Source organism: Thalassophryne amazonica, chromosome 3 (genome assembly GCF_902500255.1).
Source record: "Thalassophryne amazonica chromosome 3, fThaAma1.1, whole genome shotgun sequence".
NCBI classification, from domain to species: Eukaryota; Metazoa; Chordata; class Actinopteri; order Batrachoidiformes; family Batrachoididae; genus Thalassophryne; species Thalassophryne amazonica.
Window position 1 is genome coordinate 97,970,685 of NC_047105.1, and position 22,727 is coordinate 97,993,411.

At 40.8% G+C, this 22,727-nt stretch overlaps 1 protein-coding gene across 1 annotated transcript in view; it reads right to left on the reverse strand.

The window, feature by feature from the left end:
* The window catches only part of LOC117507318 (A disintegrin and metalloproteinase with thrombospondin motifs 9-like), a 201,385-nt gene that overhangs the window by 124,931 nt on the left and 53,727 nt on the right, over positions 1-22,727 (reverse strand). Inside the window, exons 15-22 of the mRNA XM_034167162.1 lie at positions 22,251-22,368; positions 22,001-22,096; positions 11,560-11,726; positions 10,289-10,418; positions 7,815-7,941; positions 7,508-7,718; positions 2,580-2,744; positions 1,628-1,789 (exon numbers count right to left, since the gene is read on the reverse strand). Coding sequence (XP_034023053.1) covers positions 1,628-1,789; positions 2,580-2,744; positions 7,508-7,718; positions 7,815-7,941; positions 10,289-10,418; positions 11,560-11,726; positions 22,001-22,096; positions 22,251-22,368 — 1,176 coding nt within the window. The remainder of the gene's footprint in view (positions 1-1,627; positions 1,790-2,579; positions 2,745-7,507; positions 7,719-7,814; positions 7,942-10,288; positions 10,419-11,559; positions 11,727-22,000; positions 22,097-22,250; positions 22,369-22,727) is intronic.

Sequence of the window (22,727 nt, forward strand, 5' to 3'; positions counted from 1 at the left end):
CACTACAGATGTGGGCAGAATTTTAGGAAATTTGATGATGAACATGTAAAGCTATTAAGATTTCTGCTGCTGTAACCTATATGGAAAACACTGCAGTGTGTTGGTCAGATAGCCAGCTGGGACATAACAAAACTGGTACCAATAATAAATTTACAATAACATGAGGAAAGCCTCAATCTGCCAGTTAAGGACTCGTACAAAATGCAGTTAATAGTAAAGAATGCAATTCCCAGAAGGGAGGTAGGGGATGCTACACTGACATAGGAACATGGGCGGGGAGGTACACAGGGACGCAATGACAGTCATTACCATTCTTGATTATGTGGCGCAAATCACGGCGAGCTGTGGTGGTTTTCAACACCCTTCAGGTTTTGCATATGAAAACAATTTTGTAACATTTATTCTTGCAGCAGGTGATTCCCAGTCAGGTCCTTAAGTATTTGGACAGTAACAAAACCTTTGAGATTTTTCCACTGTACACCATCACAATGGCATTGAAATGGGGGGGAGGGTTAAGATGTGCTTGGAGCGTCAAATTTCTGCTTTAATTCAAAAGGCTCAACAAAAATATTCATTCATTTTCTATACCCGTTGATTCCAATCATGGGTCATGGAGGGCTGGAGCCTATTCCAACAGTCACAGGCTGAGGGGCAGGGTATACGCTGGACAGTATCGCACGGCTACATATAGACGAACAAACTCATTCAGACTCACATGCATACCTATTGCCATTTAATGTTTCCAATTCAATTCACTTGCACGTCTTTGGCAAACCCACATGAACATGGCGAGAACATGCGAACTCCACACAGAAACGAACTGGGGCCTCATGTACAAAGGCTGTGTCTTTACATTGCATTCATTTACAGGCTCTGTAAATGGAGGGATTGGATATAAAAATGCTGTAAAGGTTAAGGCAATATTTTTATTGAACCCCTTGCAACTGAAGGTGAACGTGTCCACTATAAGCACATCTTGATTATTTGATTTCCACTCCTTTGCAATAATGTACAGAGAGAAAATTAAAAAACTGAACTTCCATAAACTGAACAAATTCAGGAATTTGTTTTTTCTTTGCCCTACCATTGGTTTATATTTAAGGAGAATTAAACAGATGAACAACCCAGCTGTGTCCTGTTTCTTTCAAATTGGTAAACTTTAATAAATGTCTATGAATGGCTGAGCAATAACCCAACATTATTGATTACTATTAACTTAATGCTTTCCAACAAAACTGTCAGTGATGATCTGAGTTTAAAATGAGCTTTTAGCTTTTATTTTAAATTACAATAAAGTTTAACATTAATATACTGAACAACCACTTGCTTATTCTTACACATTTAAAATGATGTGTGTCAATCACTGTCAATTTTTTTTTTTCAGCTCCTCCCATTTGTTCGAGGTCACCACAGTGGGTCCATGTCCACCTCCAGTATGGTTACTGAATATCCCATTCTAGAAATTTTCATGTTAGATATGAAGCGGCACTGGGAATGTCACTTGTGACACTGGTTCAATACTCACCAACATGGGTCCCACAAATAAGTTTTGAACAGTTAAACTCTTGATATTCGTTAATAAACACCACAGTAAATTGCCATTACTCCTGAAACTGAGGTGGCTCACCTGTCCCCAGGGTCCAACCTGCCAAGAGGCGCACTCCTGCTGCTGGCACGTCTGCACTGACTCTGGTTTAGAAGAGCCACAGAACCGGTCATCTAGACGGTCTTCACCAAACTGACACCATATCTGACGGTGCTTGTATCCTTTCCCACATGTCACAAGGCACTGAAAGGTGCACATGTCAAGCTTTAGGACACAATATTTCCATATAGCATATTACATTAGAACTGCTTGCTGCCAGTCACCTAGCTAGCTGGCACTTATTTGGTGTCACGTAAAGCCAGATATAGAGATATCAAAATAATTGACAAAAGTCAAAAAGGGCTAAAAAAAAAAAATAGGGCAAGAGTGTTTATTTATGTGTGTGTACAGTGCAGTACCTATACAGTGCTGTACGTGCTTGTTTTTAGCAGCAACACATGGGAGAGCTGAAAAATTCATGGAATGCAGCCTCAAGCTTTGTAAGCTTCTTGGTTTACAATGTGTACACTATGCAACAGTTTGTTATGATTGTACCCTGCAATCAGTGATTTCCCAACACTCGCTGTAATGGTAGGAGGGGAATCACTCTCCAGAAGCACATGCACATTCATCACTGGGATTTCACATTTGACCGAGATCACTGCTCCTGGCTTAGGAGTATTTACATGACAGGCGATTCCTCTATGTACTGAATAAACCCAGCTATATAAATATCAGGAAGTCACTTCACATATATATACAATGCGGACAAGCCTTATGTAAGAGTGTGCACCTAACTCAAACTCAAACTACAGAATCATCTCAAATGTTTTCAACTATAAGCTTGGATAATGAAAGTATAAGTGTTTAGAGGTAGAGTATAAACATGTGGGACGTGTGCTATCATTTACTCAACCTACCCATTTCCTTATTAAGACCACTGAAGTGATTTCTAACCAGTCATCTGCTAGGAGGAGAAGTAGTTCAAACTGACCTCAGACCAGTCACCACTCTTCCACTGTGGACATAGAAATTCATTGCAGGGTTGGACGGTCAGCTTGTCCCTTTGGTTGCACTTGCTCTCATCACCTCTAGCTTCTGCTGCCTTTCGACAGGCTGCCCCTCGATGTTGGGTTCCTCCACCACAGCTCTTGGAGCACTGCAATGCATATACCGAGTATCAGCGCAAATGTACACTGGACGGGGATGCAAACATCTGGACTACTAAAAACAATTAGGCCATGGGTCATTTAGTCTTTTGGGTCCTGGTGCTTCCTGGTTGTAAGACTTGGAAACTAACCAGTGACCTAAAGCAAAGACTAATGCCTTTGGTGCTAGATCTCTTTAGAGGATCCTTAAGCCTGGGTCCCACCGAATAATAAGCCATGAATAATGAGCCACGCATGGGTGTGTCAGCGATTATTCGAAGAATGACCCATGTTTTCATCTATCACGTATCCACTATGAAGGTGCCTCTCTGTACCCCGTATGTGCCACGTAGCAGCCTCTAGTGAGCCACGACCGACCTGTCATTAGAGCCTTGAATGGCTCGCATCAGCCACACTAAGCCACGTAGCGCCATGATTAAGATGTCACATTTTTTAAATGCAGTCCAAAAATAGACGCTCCAGTACAGACCCGGAGTTGTGCACTGTGCCCTAGGCTGCTGTCCACCTGTAATGCACCAGACCAGCTAGAACCAAACCAAGGGCTCCTGGATAGTCACGTCTGTGCTCCTCTCTGGCTCCACGGCTCGCTGGCTTTATTTTTTTCCTGGCTTTAAACGCACACACCATGATTCCACTTTAAACTTTATGTTTGTCCGTTTATTTCTGCAAAATCGCTCTTTTGCGCACGCGCTGCTGTTCTCTATTCCTGGACAACTGCCTCTGTGCTCTTTCTCACTGGCTTCCTTTCCATCCGTGGCTTGCTGGCTTTAAACAGTCATTTTCACACCGTGATCCCACTTTAAACTTTGTGTTCATCCGTTTATTTCTGCAAAATCACTCTTTTGTGCGCAGTGCCGTTCTGCATACAGAATGAGGTGGCCGCTTTAATTATATACACCTGTGGCTCACTAAAAAAAAATATATATATATATGTGTTATGTCTTCAAAATCGGTCTTTTGCACGCTCTCCTTCTGTGTTGCTGCACAGCTCTGCTCTGCTTTTTGTGGCTTCACTGGAGTTATTTCTTCCGCGGCTTTAAAAACACATCCACTTTCACGCAGTCATCCAAATTTTAACTTTGTGTTCATCCAATATTGACTGAAAAATCACTCTTTTGTGAGCTGGCGTTCTGCCTAAATGCTCGTTTGGAGCGTGATGAGTCACTGCGTCAGTGCGCACACACAGCGGGGGTCATGTGATCCAGTAAAAAGATATTAAATCAACCATAAACATACTTTTACAGCTAGGAACTGTTTAATCAAACTATTAAAACATTAAAAATAGTTACCTTAAGCTGTTCAAAATACATTCCACATGGAGCAGGAAAAAGAGGAAAGAAGTGTCCAGATGAAACAGTCCTCTGTGATTCCGATTAGAGGTGTTTTCAGCATCCAAAGTTTGGCAGAAAATGATTAATCCACTACAAAATAATTATTTTATATACAGCGTCCAGCGCACAGAGCAGGTGGAATTGTGTGCGCAAGAGGGCAGCCGCTCCAAAAATAGCCTCTCAGGCAGGTCCTGCATAGCTGCCAGGTGAACAGACTTTTTGCAGACTCGTAAGCACCAGGCACATGCCTCTAAGTCGTCTTAGTAACTCGTACACAAATTACACACATTCACAAATTCTTGAAATTAGCGCCACGCTCAGAGAGGAGCCTCTCTAACTGAAGATAATGCCTCTAAGAGCCACTCAGAGCCATGAAACTCCCACGATAGTTGAAGAAACCCTCTCGTAGCAAAGAAAACATGCTGCGTGGCTCATTATTCATCCTTCATTATTTGGTGGGACCCAGGCTTTAGGGACTGCTAGAATGACTCTATGTGTTAAACAAATGGTAAGTCAGTGAGACTCAGATAAGAAGTATCATGTATAGTGAGGAAATGTCAGTTATGACATTTCGGCCATGTGGTATTTTTCTTTGCAAGAGCAAGTAGCAGAAGTGAGACAAAGTCACCATAAGGTCACTCTCAAGTCATGACTCAGCAAGTCCCAAGTCAAGTCTCAAGTCATAATGACCACCAATTATTTGCAAGCTGACTTGGGACTTGCTGATTCATGACTTGAGAATGACTTGACAGTGACTTCGTCCCACCTCTGGCAAGTAGCAAATCAAGACTGAATTGGTGAAAACTGAATGTAATGTAAAACAATACAACCAGTGTCAAAGAGTTTGCATTTATGATTCAAATATAACTGCTGTTCACATACACATATCTAGGTGGCCTGTCTTTGTGTCCAGCAGTGATGGATTAAGCAAAGAAGGTCATCGTTTATTTATATATTTAATGCATTAATCATTAGTTTGGTGATAGAATATCAACTTAGTTCAAGCAATGAGTACTTGTAGACATAAGGCTTTAACACAAACCTTCCTTGAGTGGGTTTACACTAGTTTTACATCAGATTTACATTGCACTTGCGGCAGATCATTTCAGAGCTGTATTACATGTATGTACACTACATTCCCATTTTCTCCCATGGACCTAGTCCTTCAAAAGATATAGCTTCAATTAAAAAAGACTATGAGTATGTACTTGTACATACTAAATTTTATCAGCCCCACTGCCCTATTTTTATTACAACCCCTGCAAAAATTATGGAATCACCGGCCTCGGAGGATGTTCATTCAGTTGTTTAATTTTGTAGAAAAAAAGCAGATCACAGACATGACACAAAACTAAAGTCATTTCAAATGGCAACTTTCTGGCTTTAAGAAACACTATAAGAAATCAAGAAAAAAGATTGTGGCAGTCAGTAATGGTTACTTTTTTAGACCAAGCAGAGGAAAAAAATATGGAATCACTCAATTCTGAGGAAAAAATTATGGAATCACCCTGTAAATTTTCATCCCCAAAACTAACACCTGCATCAAATCAGATCTGCTCGTTAGTCTGCATCTAAAAAGGAGTGAACACACCTTGGAGAGCTGTTGCACCAAGTGGACTGACATGAATCATGGCTCCAACACGAGAGATGTCAATTGAAACAAAGGAGAGGATTATCAAACTCTTAAAAGAGAGTAAATCATCATGCAATGCTGCAAAAGATGTTGGTTGTTCACAGTCAGCTGTGTCTAAACTCTGGACCAAGTACAAACAACATGAGAAGGTTGTTAAAGGCAAACATACTGGTAGACCAAGGAAGACATCAAAGCGTCAAGACAGAAAACTTAAAGCAATATGTCTCAAAAATCGAAAAATGCACAACAAAACAAATGAGGAACGAATGGGAGGAAACTGGAGTCAACGTCTGTGACCGAACTGTAAGAAACCGCCTAATGGAAATGGGATTTACATACAGAAAAGCTAAACGAAAGGCATCATTAACACCTAAACAGAAAAAAAAACAAGGTTACAATGGGCTAAGGAAAAGCAATCGTGGACTGTGGATGACTGGATGAAAGTCATATTCAGTGATGAATCTCGAATCTGCATTGGGCAAGGTGATGATGCTGGAACTTTTGTTTGGTGCCGTTCCAATGAGATTTATAAAGATGACTGCCTGAAGAGAACATGTAAATTTCCACAGTCATTGATGATATGGGGTTGCATGTCAGGTAAAGGCACTGGGGAGATGGCTGTCATTACATCATTAATAAATGCACAAGTTTACGTTGATATTTTGGACAATTGAAAGGATGTTTGGGGATGATGAAATCATTTTTCAAGATGATAATGCATCTTGCCATAGAGCAAAAACTGCGAAAACATTCCTTGCAAGAAGACACGTAGGGTCAATGTCATGGCACAGGGTCAATGTCAATGAGCAGATCTGATTTGATGCAGGTGTTAGTTTTGAGGATGAAAATTTACAGGGTGATTCCATAATTTTTTCCTCAGAATTGAGTGATTCCATATTTTTTTTCCTCTGCTTGGTCTAAAAAAGTAACCGTTACTGACTGCCATAATATTTTTTTCTTGATTTCTTATAGTGTTTCTTAAAGCCAGAAAGTTGCCATTTGAAATGACTTTAGTTTTGTGTCATGTCTGTGATCTGCTTTTTTTCTACAAAATTAAACAACTGAATGAACATCCTCCGAGGCCGGTGATTCCATAATTTTTGCCAGGGGTTGTATTATGTTGCTTCTGGGCACTATAAATGGTTGTAGATGTGAGTAATGGTCACGCTGTTCTGTATTGTTGAGAACAAGTATTTAGAGGTCATTGTGATTTTCTGGCTCAAGATGACAGTTGGCTCATGTGCTGCTTTAGGCTTCCAAAGATTGTTCTCTGTGAATTGTGTAATGAAGCAAGTCTGGCTTTCAATCCAGAGAGTTTGCGTATGCAAATGATTATTTGAGGGAGTGTCTACATCCATTCATGGCTCAAGATGAGAGTGAAATTTAGGCCCGGACAAAAAGAAGGTATACTGTGCACAGTTTTAGTCATGATTCTACAGAGTTTTACAAACAAGGCCCCAGAAGTACCAAATCAGATGGACGTGAGGTATGAAAACTGTAACACAAGTTGGTCACTAAGGCAAGAAGCATCATCAAGACGGGGCCTATGAAATTAATCTGACAAATTCTGTTGATAGTAACATCTTTATTTTACTGGTTTAAATTAGGCATGGTACTATAGGAAGTTCATCTGAAACTTTAAAGAACAGTAATATTGTAATGCTGTTAACTGTTGAAGTGCTATTAGTTTCATTGTTACCATTTGATCCATTATGATGGTATTGGAAAACAAATGGCAAATTTGTTTAGTTGGGGATGGACTCTGGTAACCCACAGCTTCAAATCTCACCTCGGACCAGGGTGAGTACTCCCAACCACCTAGGTTGCAGTCTCCATGGCATGCTTCTTTGTCATCAGGCTTCTGCTGATTGCTACAATAGTGGTCATCAACCTTTTGGGTCTTTCCATCTGAGTGGCTGACTTTGGAACAGTATATCTCCAGAGTACGATATCCCAAGCCACACTGCGCTGTGCACTCACTCTTACGAGCCACATGCCACCTGTGACAGAATTTAATAAACTATGAAAGAACTGCCATTGTAAAAGTTAACTGCAGTATTTCAAACAAAAAATGAAAGCAGATAGAACAAACAAACCTGAGTTCACATTCTGTGTTGCAAGGCTCAGTGACAGTGGCAGGTCTGGCTGTTGAATGACATCTTTGGTCTGAGACCACAACCCTGTCTGACTCTCTGCTACAAAGAATCTTTCGCTTCCGCTCTCCTGTGGGGACACACACAAAGAGGTGTGACTGTGATAACCATGCACATATTTATCTCACAAAATTAAAATAAACTTTATAAGATAAGCAACGGGCTGTGTCGTATACAGTGGTGGGCAAAGTTTTGGTAATCCGCTAATGCTAATTACAAAGCTAACTTTTTCGTTAGCAGATTAGCTTTTCAGCTAACTTTGAAAAGCGGATCAATTAGCTTCAGCTAAATTTAGTTCCGCTAACTTTCAGTCCGCTAATATTGTTTTGTTGGCATAGTGAGTAAAGCTTAACAGTCAAAACATCTGTAAACCCTAAAACCAAACCAAAAAAAACTCATTTACATTTAACACACAACAACACAGACAGTGGCAGAAGAAATCAAACGCAAAGCACTTTTCACTCATGGTCACAACATACTCTTCACCAAACTAACTACATACCTTGAACTATAAAAACACAACAAATCTGTAACACTAGCAAAACTGCTAAACTAACATGTATTACAATAATAATAATAATAAAAAACAAATAAACCTCGAACTACCATAATGCACTGCAGCAGTGAGCAGTGAATCAACAGTGTGTCTGCTTTAAAGACAGTGTGTACATGCAAATCTTTACTTTTTTAAGTGAAAAGACACTTATTTATGGAGTTAAATTTGTCTCATTAATACCTGCATATGGACAGAGAGTTATCTACAAACAGTCCTAGATTTGCACAAGTATTTTGTGATCTTCAAACACCAATGTTGTAAGTCGAAATCTGCTGGTGTTGTGTGGGCAGGCTCGAAGGTAGGAGACGTCCGTCCCAGTCGAACCGGAACCACCCAGATTTCCTCTGCCACCGAAAACCAGGAGTACTGGAACCGCCAAGTCCCGAATTCCCAGGTGGCCACTGCCTTCGCTCGTCGGATCCGGTACTGCTGGCGGGAAAAGAGCACAAACACACAGGTATGGATGCGACAGCACCCAGTAGACGGAGAGGGGAGAAGCCGCCTCCACCTCTTGTAATAATGAAGCAGGAAGGTGAGTACTTATCCAAGCAAGGTGCTTTCTGTAATCAGCTGTCCTGAAATGGTTTAGCAAGGTTTATCAGAGTCCTCAATATATATACTAGCAAAGAAGGTTACCTTAATCTCAAGGCGATATCTCGGCACTGAGGTGGAGACGCTGTCCTGCTGATATACTCCGTCCTGAGTGCAGTCAGCTGTGTCTAGTAATGGGTGACAGCTGTCATCCTGACAGCCTTCGTCGGCGGCAGCGCCCTCTGGTGCCTGGAGCCCGCACTCCAGGCAGGGCGCCCTCTGGTGGTGGTGGGCCAGCAGTACCTCCTCTTCAGCGGCCCACACAACACAATTTGTAACTTGTGTGTTGGGTTTTACAAATAAATGTGTATTTCCACGATTCATTTGTAAAACAAACAAACAAACAAAAAAAACTGAAAATTCTCTTTGTGTAGTGTGATTTGGCATTTGTGGATCAACGATCACACTTTGGTCACTATTCACACTTCCATCCGGTAGATGGCAGTGTTCTATGCATTTTGATGGGGAGCGGGGGGGGGGGTGGGGATTGTGATGAGAGGAGACTCATTTCCCATAATGCCTTTTGGCATGTGTCAGTTAACGCTCAAACCTTCAGAATTAGCGCATTACTTTGAAAGATATGGGCAATATTTTCAAAATGACAGAGGTGCCGTTAATGTTGATAAACTGTCTGGAATTAGTTTTGTTTATAAATGAAACCATGAGTGAAAAGTGCCTTGAGTTTGATCTCCTCTGCCACCATCTAGACCGTTTGTTGTGTAAGGCTTGTATAGGAACCAATAGTATGGAAGTGTTAATTTTAACTCCCGTCACTGGGTCACTGCACCAGCTGCACAAAAAGTGACTCCTGTGGCAATACACCATATCTCCATTTCAGAGCGCTTAAAAAAGAGCTTATGGATGACCAGAAATTCCACATAAAACAGAAAGTTAAAAAGTGAACAGTGATATAAAGTACCTGCTTTGTGAACTCTCTGGATTTCATGGGAATTGTATGGTTGTTCAAGCAGGGCGGTGTCAGAGAACACAGGCAGAGCTTCTCAAACAAACTCAAACCAACAGCAGATTTTTGAGTTTACCTGCAAAGCAGCTCTGCACGCCCACATACTTCAGCACATTCTATACTCACACCACTTTTCCAAGGCATTTTCATTGACCTGCCAGATTTAAATCATAGATCCACATTGCTCTCTGCATCTGATCATTTGTTCCCACATCTGCTCTCTGCCTTTCATCTCTGCTTTTGCACTATTTATCAGTAACCACTCCCATCACCTCACTCTGCCATCTACTCTTGCCTCCTCCTCACCTTGGCACGGCCGGCTACACTCCTGCCAGGGCCCATAAGCTTCCCAGAAGAACTGCTGAGGTTTGTCCTCTATGGGGATGTTGAACGAGTACCTGACATCTGGGTTGTAAAGGTTCCCCACAGATAGTACCTAGGGGGGAAAAAGATAAATCAAGACAGTTGTGTTTTTAAACCTCTATTATTATTATTATTATTATTATTAGTAGTAGTAGTAGTAGTAGTAGTAGTAGTAGTAGTAGTAGTAGTAGTAGTAGTAGTATTAGTATTAATAATGATATTTTCAATTTGTTATATTTATATAGTGCTTAATCACAACAAAGCTGCCTCAAGGCGCTTCAAAGTAAGGTCTAACCTTACCAACCCCTAGAGCAAACACAGAGGCAAAAATGGTAAGGAAAAACTCCCTTTGATGATCTTGAGGAAGAAATCTCAAGCAGACCAGACTCAAAGGGGTGACCCACTGCTTAGGCCATTCTAACACTTACAAGGTTTTTACAAAGTATAACAAAGTTTTATCAAGGTTGGAAAAAACAAAATATCTGCTACAACAATTTCAGGCATGGGATCCTCCCGTCAGTCCAGCATCCCGCTGTCCACAGATGTCACTCTCTCGTATTATAATTTTTAAATAAATTAGTTAGATTTTACTAGTAAACATGGTTGAAGTTTCACGCTAAAGATTCTCAGAATGCCAAAATTCAACATGTCTGAATGTAAAAAACTCCCCTGCTATAACTTTCAGTCTGAAAGGGGTCCTTTTGGAGTTAAGTGTCATACAATATGTCATGGAATCCATATATGGACTGCTCGCTCTGTCCGACGGCTGCTGTGTGGGTCTGTGCTCTGTGCAACATGCCCCCACACAGTCTGACAGGTGTGTGGCAAACAGACAATATTTGGAACATGCAAATAAGCATTTTTAGGGGTGTTTTTGATAAACATAATGAACGGAATACAAAACAAAAATAATAATAATGTGTCTGTATTAGAGCACTGAAAAGGTGAATAATATAATTTTGGCTTTGATCTTCATTTAAGATGAGGCTATTTGACATCATAGAATGTCCCCATCCTCCAGTGACATTTTTATAGTTCAAATGTGATGCCATGCATGGCCAAATTCAATTACGACGCTAACCAGAAGTTCACACTAGTCAAGCATGTAGATTCAACAAAGTTCCTTCATTTCCATTATTTCACAATTATTATTTCCATCCCAGACTAACTTCATGCCTACTGCAGAGAACCACTGTGAGGTGAGAAAATTTTACCTGAACGACAATCTCCTCCTCAATGCGATCGGTACAGTTGACCCTCTCAATGACGTGGTCTGAGCCGCTGTACTCAATGACAGCATTTCCTACTTTGATTTCCCTTTTGAACATGCTGACCACAAACTCTCCATTAAGCAGGAAGTCTCCGCGGCTGTTTGATATGGCTGCAGGGGGACAGACAACAAACATCACTTACGAGAGGGCCACAGTGGTATTCAATGTGAGGTCAAGCTGTTTTTGCAAAAACAATACAACCATTGAAAAACAGATACTGTGACATGTTCAATTGACATGATGAATTGCCTGTACATTTGACAGCATAAGTTTACATATACCCGAGCTAAGTCTTTCAAACTCATTTTTCTACAACTCCACACACTGATGTTCCCTAACAATACACACTAAATGATTTAGAATGTAATGGAAGATTAAAAATGAATCCATTAATGAATGAAATTGTTGAACCTTCTGAATAACTAAGTGGCATAATTTGTGGTTAATTTGGGAACCTTTTATTGTATTGAAGGGCTGAGCTGTGGAACCACTGCCTTCATGTGCTAAGAAGCAGGGGGGAATCTAAAGAATTAAGCCAAGGTTTCTGGAGCAAAGGTTTGGAGCCCCACAAGTCTGGTTCCTACTTAGAAGCCATTTCAATAACACATGGGTAAACTGGCACCATGGTTTCTACCCCGACCCCAAACGTAATGAGACGTATTTCTCTAGAAGCCTTAATATGTCACTATAATATATAAAGTAGAATATTTTGGGATGAATATGTTGTTTAACCCCTTTTTCAGGGTACCAATTGCAACACCATTCACTGTGTTTCAATGACAATAAGCTCATAATATTTAACATCTTATATTTTACATGTCACTTCCCCAATTACAACATATCCATATAATGAAAGATCTTTGACCTATTAATGAAATGTGTCAATGCATTTAATGTATCTTTCATTGATTTTCACACACAAATGAGTTAAAATTATTATTTTTTTAATAAAAAAAAAAGACAAAACAATTATAGGATGGTCACAAACACTGCACTTTATCCATAAATACATTTCTTTTATCCTTATATATACACAGAATTTAATTAATCACCATGAAGCATTGAACATTTTAAAGAGGTATCACTGAATTATAAACAAATTATTCATCACTTGTCAGTTTCACACATATACGTCATATGTCTGTTGTCATTCATAGTACACGTATCATTAATATTGTAAATGCTTTGAAAACACACCGAAATTCCAATCATATCTATCATCATGTATATATTGGTAAGATCTACATTATCAGCTTCAGTTTGAAACAGAGTATAACAAGAACCAGGGAAAATAACATAACCAAAATATCCACACGTCAAATGAAGTATAGAATGACAACACAATTAAATTCAAGTGAATAAAGTTACTCTAAAAACAGTTATAAACTAAAAACCTGAGCTGCGAGTAATATAAGAAACTTGTCATTAGCAATGCTGACATTGAAAAAGGTGAAGTTTTGAGCATTGAGAATCCTGCACAATAACACTGATGAAAACATAAGTCAAGAAAATTGTAAATAACATACAAGTGGCTGTTAGTAGAATAGATTTAAACAAACATATCAGGCAATTCAGCAGTAAAGGTTTTCAGAAACAATCAATGCATAAAAAACAAAACAACAACAAAAAAAAAACAGGTAGATATTGATACATTTCACACAATCAAAGAGAGTTCTGTGGATTAGCAATTGCAATGGATGAATTTAAAATCCAGTCATCGTCACGCTCACAAGACTCATTTGGAATCTAGATTTCATCATATGACTCTTCCTCTTGTTTTTCTGAGTCAGTATGCAGATCTGATGTTCTTGTAGCTACAGTGTTCCAGCCAGTAAGGGTGGCGAGAGCTGTTCAATGTACCGCATCAGTTCCAGAAATCCATTCACTGTTGAATGTTGAATTGCTGTTGTTTGGAATGTTGCAGTGTTTCCTCATCTTCACGCGGTAGCTAATCCTACTGATACACTGTTCAAGGCTTTTCTTGCAAGAAAGCAGTGTGCCAAATTATTATTATTATTTATATCAAAGCATAAAGAATCAGCAGAATCGGACAATGGATTCATCTTCTGATGTCGGACATCACAGTCTTGACTTGAGCCCTTCCATACATGGGGCATGTATAGAGGTTTTCCCAGTTTTTCAAGTCCTCAGTACTTTGATGACATGTTGTATTGCCCAAGACTCCCTTAGTTCAGCAAACACTCGTGCATGAATAGACATTCTTAGGAGGAGCTTCAATGGTTTGATCTTGACTACTCTTCTAACAGCTCTGGTCACACCTACAATAATGAATGAATATAATACCCAAAGAGCACTGCAATATTTTTAGGTTTTGTTCTAACCGACACATTGATTAATTTCCTCTTATTTCCATAGCCAAGATATCTTTGGACCATGGTGGAGCAATATGATGAAAACATCAGGAGGAGGGCTTCTCATTCTGACATTTTGCATAACCTCACTTTTGGTTAACTGGCAGTGGAGTATCACTCAGGAATCTATTTCTTCCTTGGTTGCTTCTTCACATATTGTCTTATTATCATCCCGTGATGGACAAATACAAGATGCATGTCTCTGACAAATGATGTGGACTCTGTGACTGAGCAGTCTTGGTGTGCAGTGATCCCAACCCCATTCTTCAGTATTGTCTTTGTTCTAGAGCTTCTTCCAGTCTGCAGGACCTTTGACCAGAACTTTCTGGTCCTCTCTTCCATGGCCTTTGCGGATGATGACATGTACTCAGTACCAAAGACATCATTGATATATTTGACTATCATTTCAAAGATTTTTGAGCAGATCTGGCAAAAATTATTGGGTAGGTATTTCCATAAGTAAATAGTAAAATGATCTTCATTTGTAGGGAGAGGTGATGGTCTAGCGGTTAAGCGTTGGGCTTGAGACGAAAGGATCCTCGGTTCAAATCCCAGCCTGACCGGAAAATCCGTAAGGGTCCTTGGGCAAGGTCCTTAATCCCCTAGTTGCTTCTGGAGTGTATTGAGTACCTTGCATGGCAGCACCCTCACATTGGGGTGAATGTGAGGCATTGATGTGTAAAGTGCTTTGAGCGTCTGATGCTGATGGAAAAGCACTATATAAATGCAGTCCATTTACCATTTATGTAATCTTGGTCTCACTCAGATGTGATGGCTGTACATAATCCAGATCTTTGTTGATATGATGTACACTCTTGGTTGCGTCAAAAAAGTCAGTGCGGGTCTTGAGTCTTTCAGCCACAAATTCTACTTTATTTTTTCTCCCAGTAACTTCTGCATCCATTATATCTTCATCATGTTCTGATGGTGCAAGAGCCCCAGATGACAGGATCACCAATATTTCTTTAATCTTCAGGTCAAAGCAGTTCAGAAAACTTTCAACTACTTCACAGGATTTCTTTACCACATTCTCAGTCTTCAGAATCTCAGCAAGGTCAAGCATGATTACGGACGTCCAAACACAGTGGATGGTGCTGAGACTGTATGGTACCCTGAAAAAAGGCGTCAAATAGCAACTGTATCTCAAATTTTTCAATGCAAACATTTTGCATTTCTATAGTGACTTAGTTAGGCTTCTACCAAAACGGGTCTCATTCAGTTGTGGGGATGACTATCATGTAAATAACCTTCATGATACCACATGTAAATACACAATCTATTATACAAAAATATATGAAGTTTGGAACCACACAGACTCTATATCATTAGGCCAGTTTCCACCGTAGGAATTTGCAAACCATGTTATGGGGGGCAAACACCGCCCAGAAAAGTGAGTTCACAGAACCTTTATTGAGGGGCAGGAAGTTCCTCCTGCAAACTATGTACACCTGAGGTGTTGCTGGGCAGGGCTCAATGCTAATAGGTCGAATGCATGCACAGGAAGGTGACAACACTAGGTGACATTTGTGAAAGTGTAAGTAAATTGACATAAACAAAAAAAAACTGCTATGGAGAGAAAAAGCAACAGATGAACTGATGAGGAGGTTCAACACAGATCCAAATCCTAGAGCAGGAAAGCCAAAATGTAAATCAGCAGGCCTGGATACCTGCACGATTAAACATATTGAGTGAAAAATTTAGCAGGGATGGAAACCTCCAGACGCACTGTGGTAAAGTGCTAAGTGAAAACAGAAAAGTTAAAGTGAGACTACAAGCTTCTGAATGTCCACAACAATAAAAGTGGCCCAAAATCAGTGGAATACTGTGCCACAGACCTCTGTGCACAGGCTACATGGGGACAAAACACTTGCTGCTTTTGTTTGTTGTTCTATGACAAACGCTAAAAAAGGGGGAAAGCCAAAATAATTAGCTTTACAGTGGAGTGGATTGCAATCAAGAAGCCATCAGGCAGGTAAAAAATGAATTAAATGCAGCTGCTTTAAGAGCGTGTTCATTTTTTATGTTGCTTTGCCCTTAATGTTAAGGTTAGAGTTTGTTTATTAGATACTTGCTCTCACTGCGAGCCCAGTGGTTCTTCACCACAGTGGAGACACAACTTACTAAAAAGGCCACTTAACAGGCCGTTCCTGGAGCCATTCCTGAAATCTTTGGAATCAGTCGCGTTCCTGCAGTGGAAATGCCCTTATTTGAAGACTGGGGTTTAATTTAAAACAATACGATCAATCAAAACATGCCTTGATTGGGCTCATACGGTTTGGATCGGATCAAATCAAGGCATCCCGAATAGAAAATGGATATGAATATATCTTGCAAGCATTATACCCCCGTCACACACAGCCAGTGTTGGATTTCAGTGCCATAACGTTCTGACAGCCATCTGTGAAAGTCCACACAGTTGGTCAAAATCGTCCAGCGGACCTGAGTGTGATGCACATGTTCAAAACCCTCCATGTGCAATCTGAGGACCATCTGACCGCAATTTACTTATTCTAATGGCGGCAAAACAGGATCCGGAATGATTTGAACGCATATGAAGGAACCTCAAGATGGATCTGGCACGGCAAAGCCTGCCGGTATGACCTGCATGTGCCACGTATAATAATGTCCACCCCCTGGAACACAAAGGAACTGTTGAAATGTATGTGGGACACTTCATCACGATAACAATTATGAATTATTATTATTATCATGTACAGCAAATGTGAACAGCGGCTATCAAACCTGAAAACACCATGCCCTACTGCGCGCACGCCACCGCAAATCTGAACAGGCTGTTATATCCACAATAGACCTTATAGTACAGATATTTGTCCATTCCTTCCCATGGGCGATGTAAATAATGTGAACTATCATCTCAATCATAACACGCGCGGCTGTGCCTTTTCGTGATGCACAGTAACGCATCATTGCATGCATCAGGCTTGAAGCTGAACGGCTCTCACGTTGTAATAAATGATCACCTTCTAACTCTGTAGGAGATATGACATGGAACTGTTGTTCCAGGCCGTTATACCATTAATAAACATGAATCTCAACTCCAACAGCAGTCCAGGAGTGTTTCACAGCCTGGACGTGGACGTGAAGCTGGGACCACAACCTGTGGTTAAAATCCTCTCACACAAAATAAAACAATTAATTCCATGTGATAATCAAACCATCGCGGTGTCCAGAGTTGCATTGTGCTCCTGAAGTGAGCAAAAAAGAAAGTTCCCTGGAAAGGCTTTGTCTGACAGAGAACTGCACGGCCAACTGCCAGCAAACGCTCAGCGAAGATGTCCAGTGGCATGCGCCCTGCGCGTGTGCTTAGTGGCTCATGCAGCGTAATGCATACATACAAACACACACACACACACGTGGCTGAGTGATAATTGCAACTTCACGCGCGCATGAGGAAGACAGCACTCGCTCCCAGTGCAGTCTCGTGTTTGCCATCCAGACATTTGGACATATGGCAGTCTGCAGCGCCTTTTATGGCTGTCTGATGGCAGTCTGTGTCGTCTACCTGTTGTCTACCTACGCTTTGCCATCGTGCAGGTGTGGACGAGGTACTCCAGATGCGTTCTGACATGGCTGACCACGCCTCTTTTCCTCATCGACTGTATATGCAAATAAAAGACTGAATTCAATATTGCCTTCTTACAGCTAACTGTAAGATGCTAACTTTATGGACACAGTAGCCTTTTTTGGGGGGGGGGAGTTTACCAGCACAGTGGCTGGTGTTTTCATTTACAGTAAGTAAATCACATGATGTAGGCAGCAGAGAAGCCTTCTTGGGATAAGATAATCCTCTACTCCTATTCCCCATACAGGGCGTCCTGTTCTGCTCAATACCCAGTCTGCTGCACTCATTCACCCTAATGCGATTATGGAGCTAATTTCCTGCCTTTGCTTTCCCCACCATTTCACACATTACACTAATATGACCAAGGACAGTAGTCCTTATTCTGGCAACATCAGACTCTCACTTCCAGCCTGTGGTGACCGTGCCCACACAAATACAAACACAACTAGTGCAACATGTTAAAAACCAAATTCAGAGGTTTGCATTCCAAGAAGATAAACACAGAGCTACAAAAAAGACATAACTGTTATGGACATATACTGCACATGCAGACATACAAACATGGACTGAGATGGAATGCTACCCAAAGGGCTGTCTGAGTGCTTGCTTGGGTATGGACATGTACATGCAAATAAGATATGCACACCAATAGCTGTCAAAACTGCAACATCTAGTCTGACAGACAGGCATTCAATAGAAACACACAGCAAAGTGACACACACATCCACACACAAGACAAAAAAGACTGCACACCCGCTGAATGCACGAGAATGGCACCCAAAGGCCTCCTGGCTCATTTAAATGTTAGTGTGCTCAGTGCATGGCAGTTGCATTAGTTTGCAGAACATGATTTTATAATATCAGCCAAATGCTGTTTACGAAGAAAAGAAACGAGTAGCTCAAAGTGACACAAGGCATCCATATGACTGCACTGTACAGCCACCACCAGCTGCAATGATGCAAAAGGTACATCAGTCTACCATGATATTAAATGTGAAGATCATTTTCTATACTGAGTGGATAGTATCTGTGCATGCATTTGTGTATTACTCCTATTTTTCTGTTTTACATCACCATGTGCCTGAGATATGGCTATCAATGTATTTTAGATGCCTGCTGATTTGACCATAACCTTCGATCTATGACCTCGACATGACTTGTGTCATGAGAGGTTGGTCCTCTAGGTTTATCCCTTTGTATATAGTATTGCAGTGTATTTTAGAAGACCTCTGATTTCACTACGACCTTTAACCTTGTTGAACATTTTTTGCATGACCCATGACCTGCATCATGAGACAATAATCCACTGAGTTTATCTACCAAGCATATTTGAAATTGCTCTTTGCTTTACAGCTTTACAGATAGTTATGTTCGAGGTCTGTGAGAAAAGTATCGGACCTTTTTATTTTTTTCAAAAACTATATGGATTTGAATCACATGCGATTACATCAGCCAACCTTGAACCCTCGTGCGCATGCGTGAGTTTTTTCACACCTGTCGGTTACGTCATTCGCCTGTGGGCAGGCTTTGAGTGAGGAGTGGTCCACCCCCCTCGTCGGAATTCCTTTGTCTGACTTCTTCCTGAGAGACTGGCGCTTTGCTTGATCAAAATTTTTTCAGAACCTGTGAGGCAGATCGATGTGAACACCATTCGAGAAATTCAGCTTGTTTTCGGTGAAAATTTTAATGGCTGATGAGAGATTATGGAGTGTTACTGTCGGTTTAAGGACTTCCCACGGAGCGGGACGTCGCGCAGCGCTCGGAGGCGCTGTCGTCAGCCTGTTTGGAGCTGAAAACTTCCAAATTTAAGCCTCTGTTGACCAAGGACATCGTGAGAGAACAGAGAAGTTTTAGAAGAGCTCGGGATCAGCAGTTTATCTGGACATTCCACTGTTAAAGGAGATTTTGTAATGAAAGACGTGCGGACAGATTGGTGTGTTGGCAAGCAGCCGGCGCGGCGTGCCGCCACAGGAAAAACACCTCCATTGGAAGCCTTAAGGACAAGTTGGAACATGTCCAGCTGTTAAACGATTTCTCAGATACTCACTCTACTGAAAGCCATCAAAAGCCATCTGGTTTTTACAAATGGTTATCAACACGGAGGTGTTTGCTGATCCCGAGCTCTTCTGAAACTTCTCTGTTCTCTCACGACGTCCTGGGTCAACAGAGGCTTAAATTTGGAGGTTTTCAGCTCCAAACAGGCTGACGACGGCGCCTCCGAGCGCTGCGCGACGTCCCGCTCCGTGGGAATTCCTTAAACCGACAGTAACACTCCACAATCTCTCATCAGCCGTTAAAATTTTCACCGAAAACCAGCTGAATTTCTCGAATGGTGTCCACTTCGATCTGCCTCACAGGTTCTGAAAAAATTTTGATCAAGAAAAGCGCCAGTCTCTCAGGAAGACGTCAGACAAAGGAATTCCGACGAGGGGGGTGGACCACTCCTCACTCAAAGCCTGCTCACAGGCGAATGACGTAACCGACAGGTGTGAAAAAACTCACGCATGCGCACGAGGGTTCAAGGTTGGCTGATGTAATCGCACGTGATTCAAATCCATATAGTTTTTGAAAAAAATAAAAAGGTAAGTTATTTTTCTCGCAGACCTCGTACAGTGATGCCACTCTAATCTGGACGCTTTTTTCAGTAATGAGTAATCTCACGTGTTAATCTTTCCAAATCACTAATCAGATTAAAATTACTTCTCCAAGCCACTGTGCGTAACTATTATTTTTGTATAAAGGGTCGATTGCAGCATTAAAAACAGCCCATGAGCAGGGCGGTTGGTGTTAGGTTGAACTGCCCATTTCACCCACTTTCAGCGAGCTGCGAGCTTTTCCTCCACAGTGCAGCTGCTCCGAGTTGAAAAACAGATGTCTCTCAAAGGACGGGGGTGCTCAGAGCTATTGTTTTACAAAGACATTTTTTGCTTTTTTGTTTTCTTCAAAACTCTGTGCCACTGTGTGTCTCCTCGCTAAAAACAGCTGATCCGTGACGTGTTCTCTTTTTTTCACCCAAATGCACCGAAGTCTCTTTCAGAGGACGATATGACATAAAAAACACTGATAAAACTTTCTTACCTGTCAATCTGGTTGTGTTTTCTGCATAAATAAACGTTATCCATTCTTCTGCTCAAAGGGGTGGTGGCCAAGTGGTTGGTGCGTTTGGTTTCAGTGCAGAAGATTCCCGGTTCAAACCCCACACCACATTTCTCCATGTAATGTGGAGTTGCATCAGGAAGGGCTTCCGGCGTAAAACTTGTGCCAAAATCAACATGCAGATCCACTTCAGATTTGCTGTGGAGACCCCAAGTGCAAACAAGAGAGCAGCCAAAGGGACTTACTATCTATTGTTTTGCTCAAATAGCAAGCCAGGGGTGAATCCACATAGAATGGGGGCATGGGCAGGGGGGAACCTCCCCACAACAGCGCTAGATTAAAGGCCTACTTTTGAAGACATTTTTTCATACTATTATGACTACTACTAATGCTACTTATAATAATAATAATAATAATAATAAGAAGAAGAAGAAGAAGAAGAAGAATCAGAAGAAGAAGAAAAAGAAGAAGAAGCAGTTCAACAACAAAAATGTTTAGAAAGAATTTAAATGTTAAAAAAAATTAATAGTTACATTTCTAAACAATGTAGGTTAGAAATTGCAAGTTTTACCGTTACAGTACTGTCAACAGTTAAATATGAGGTCAAGAAAGATGTCTTTATTTTATTTTTTTATAAAACAAGTATTTATGTACATTGAAGTTAAGAAAGGGTGACTATAAAGTGAGTATTGGCAAAACGGGTTATCATTTTTTTGTTGAGGTGTTAGGGGGTGTTGCTGACAGCTGCTGAAAGTAACTAATAAAGTAACTAGTAATTTAACTTTACATTACTTGAGGTTACTTTTAAAATTGAGCAATCAGTAAAGTAACTAAGTTACTTTTTCAAAGAGTAATTGGATTACTTTTTCAAAGTAACTGTGGCAACACTGGTTGTGTATAATAGAAAACCATTGATTTGACCTTAACCTTAAATGTTGACATGACCTCTGTTGTGAGACAACAGTCCAGAGTTTATCCACCAAGGTTAACTGAAATTACTCTTTGCATCTTCAAATATTGACATGGTATGAAAGGACAGTCTTGTGTGAAGCACCTTCAGGCAGCTTTGTTGTGATTTGGCACTGTATAAATGAAATAAATTGAAATAAAAAATTGACAGTCCACTGACTTTAGCCACCAAATTTGATTGAAATTGTTCTCTACCTTTCCTTTTAAAGCACAGACAAACAGATAGACACGACCATTACTTCAGCTGGTTCCCACTTTACGGTGAGGCTAATGAGTGGAAAGAGCATGGACACAATGACTTTGCTGGGCAGGGACACGGTCTCAGTGAACCACAAGTACAAGTTATGATGATGTTGTATATTACCGAGGTAGTTGTCATCCTCTGGTTTCCCTGAGTAGCTGTGTTGACGCACGTCTATGTTTGTAGCACCACTGGGTATTCGCACTACTTCATTGTAGCCTATAAATCACAGGAACACCGCCTTTAATTCACAAGTATACTGAGCTGTGACAATGATTATGTACATGTACAGAAGTGTGGAAGCAATACAAATCTACTTTCTCTCTAATAAAGAAACTGTTAAAAGGGGAATGAAAAAAGTGCTGTTGCTTACCGTAGTGCACAATGTTGAAGGTCCCTGCTACAGTTTTGCAGGATGAGTTGTCACCACCACAAACGCCACATTTGTCCCTCCTGGCCTTAGAATTCAGTACATGGTCACAACCTGCCTGCTGCTCAGAAGAGAAGCAAAAGGGGGAAATTGTTAAAATAAAAATTATGGTGGTGGGGGGTGACAAAAACAAGGAGGGACATGAATGTATTTCAGTAACAGAAATAAGCTTGATAGAGTGAGCTGAGACAGATGAGGAGCAGATGATATTGGTTTACTGACACTATGAGGAAGCAGAGCACTTAAAAAAATAAAAAATAGCACTTAAAAAAAATAAAGCAGCCTTTCTTCTGTCATTCTGTCACACTAAAACCAGTTACTTGGGAAGCATTCAAATGAAACATTACTATCCCATTATGAAGCCATTTTGTTGCCATTATTTCTAAAATTTGCGTTACAGAGAAACATATTTAAACCTAC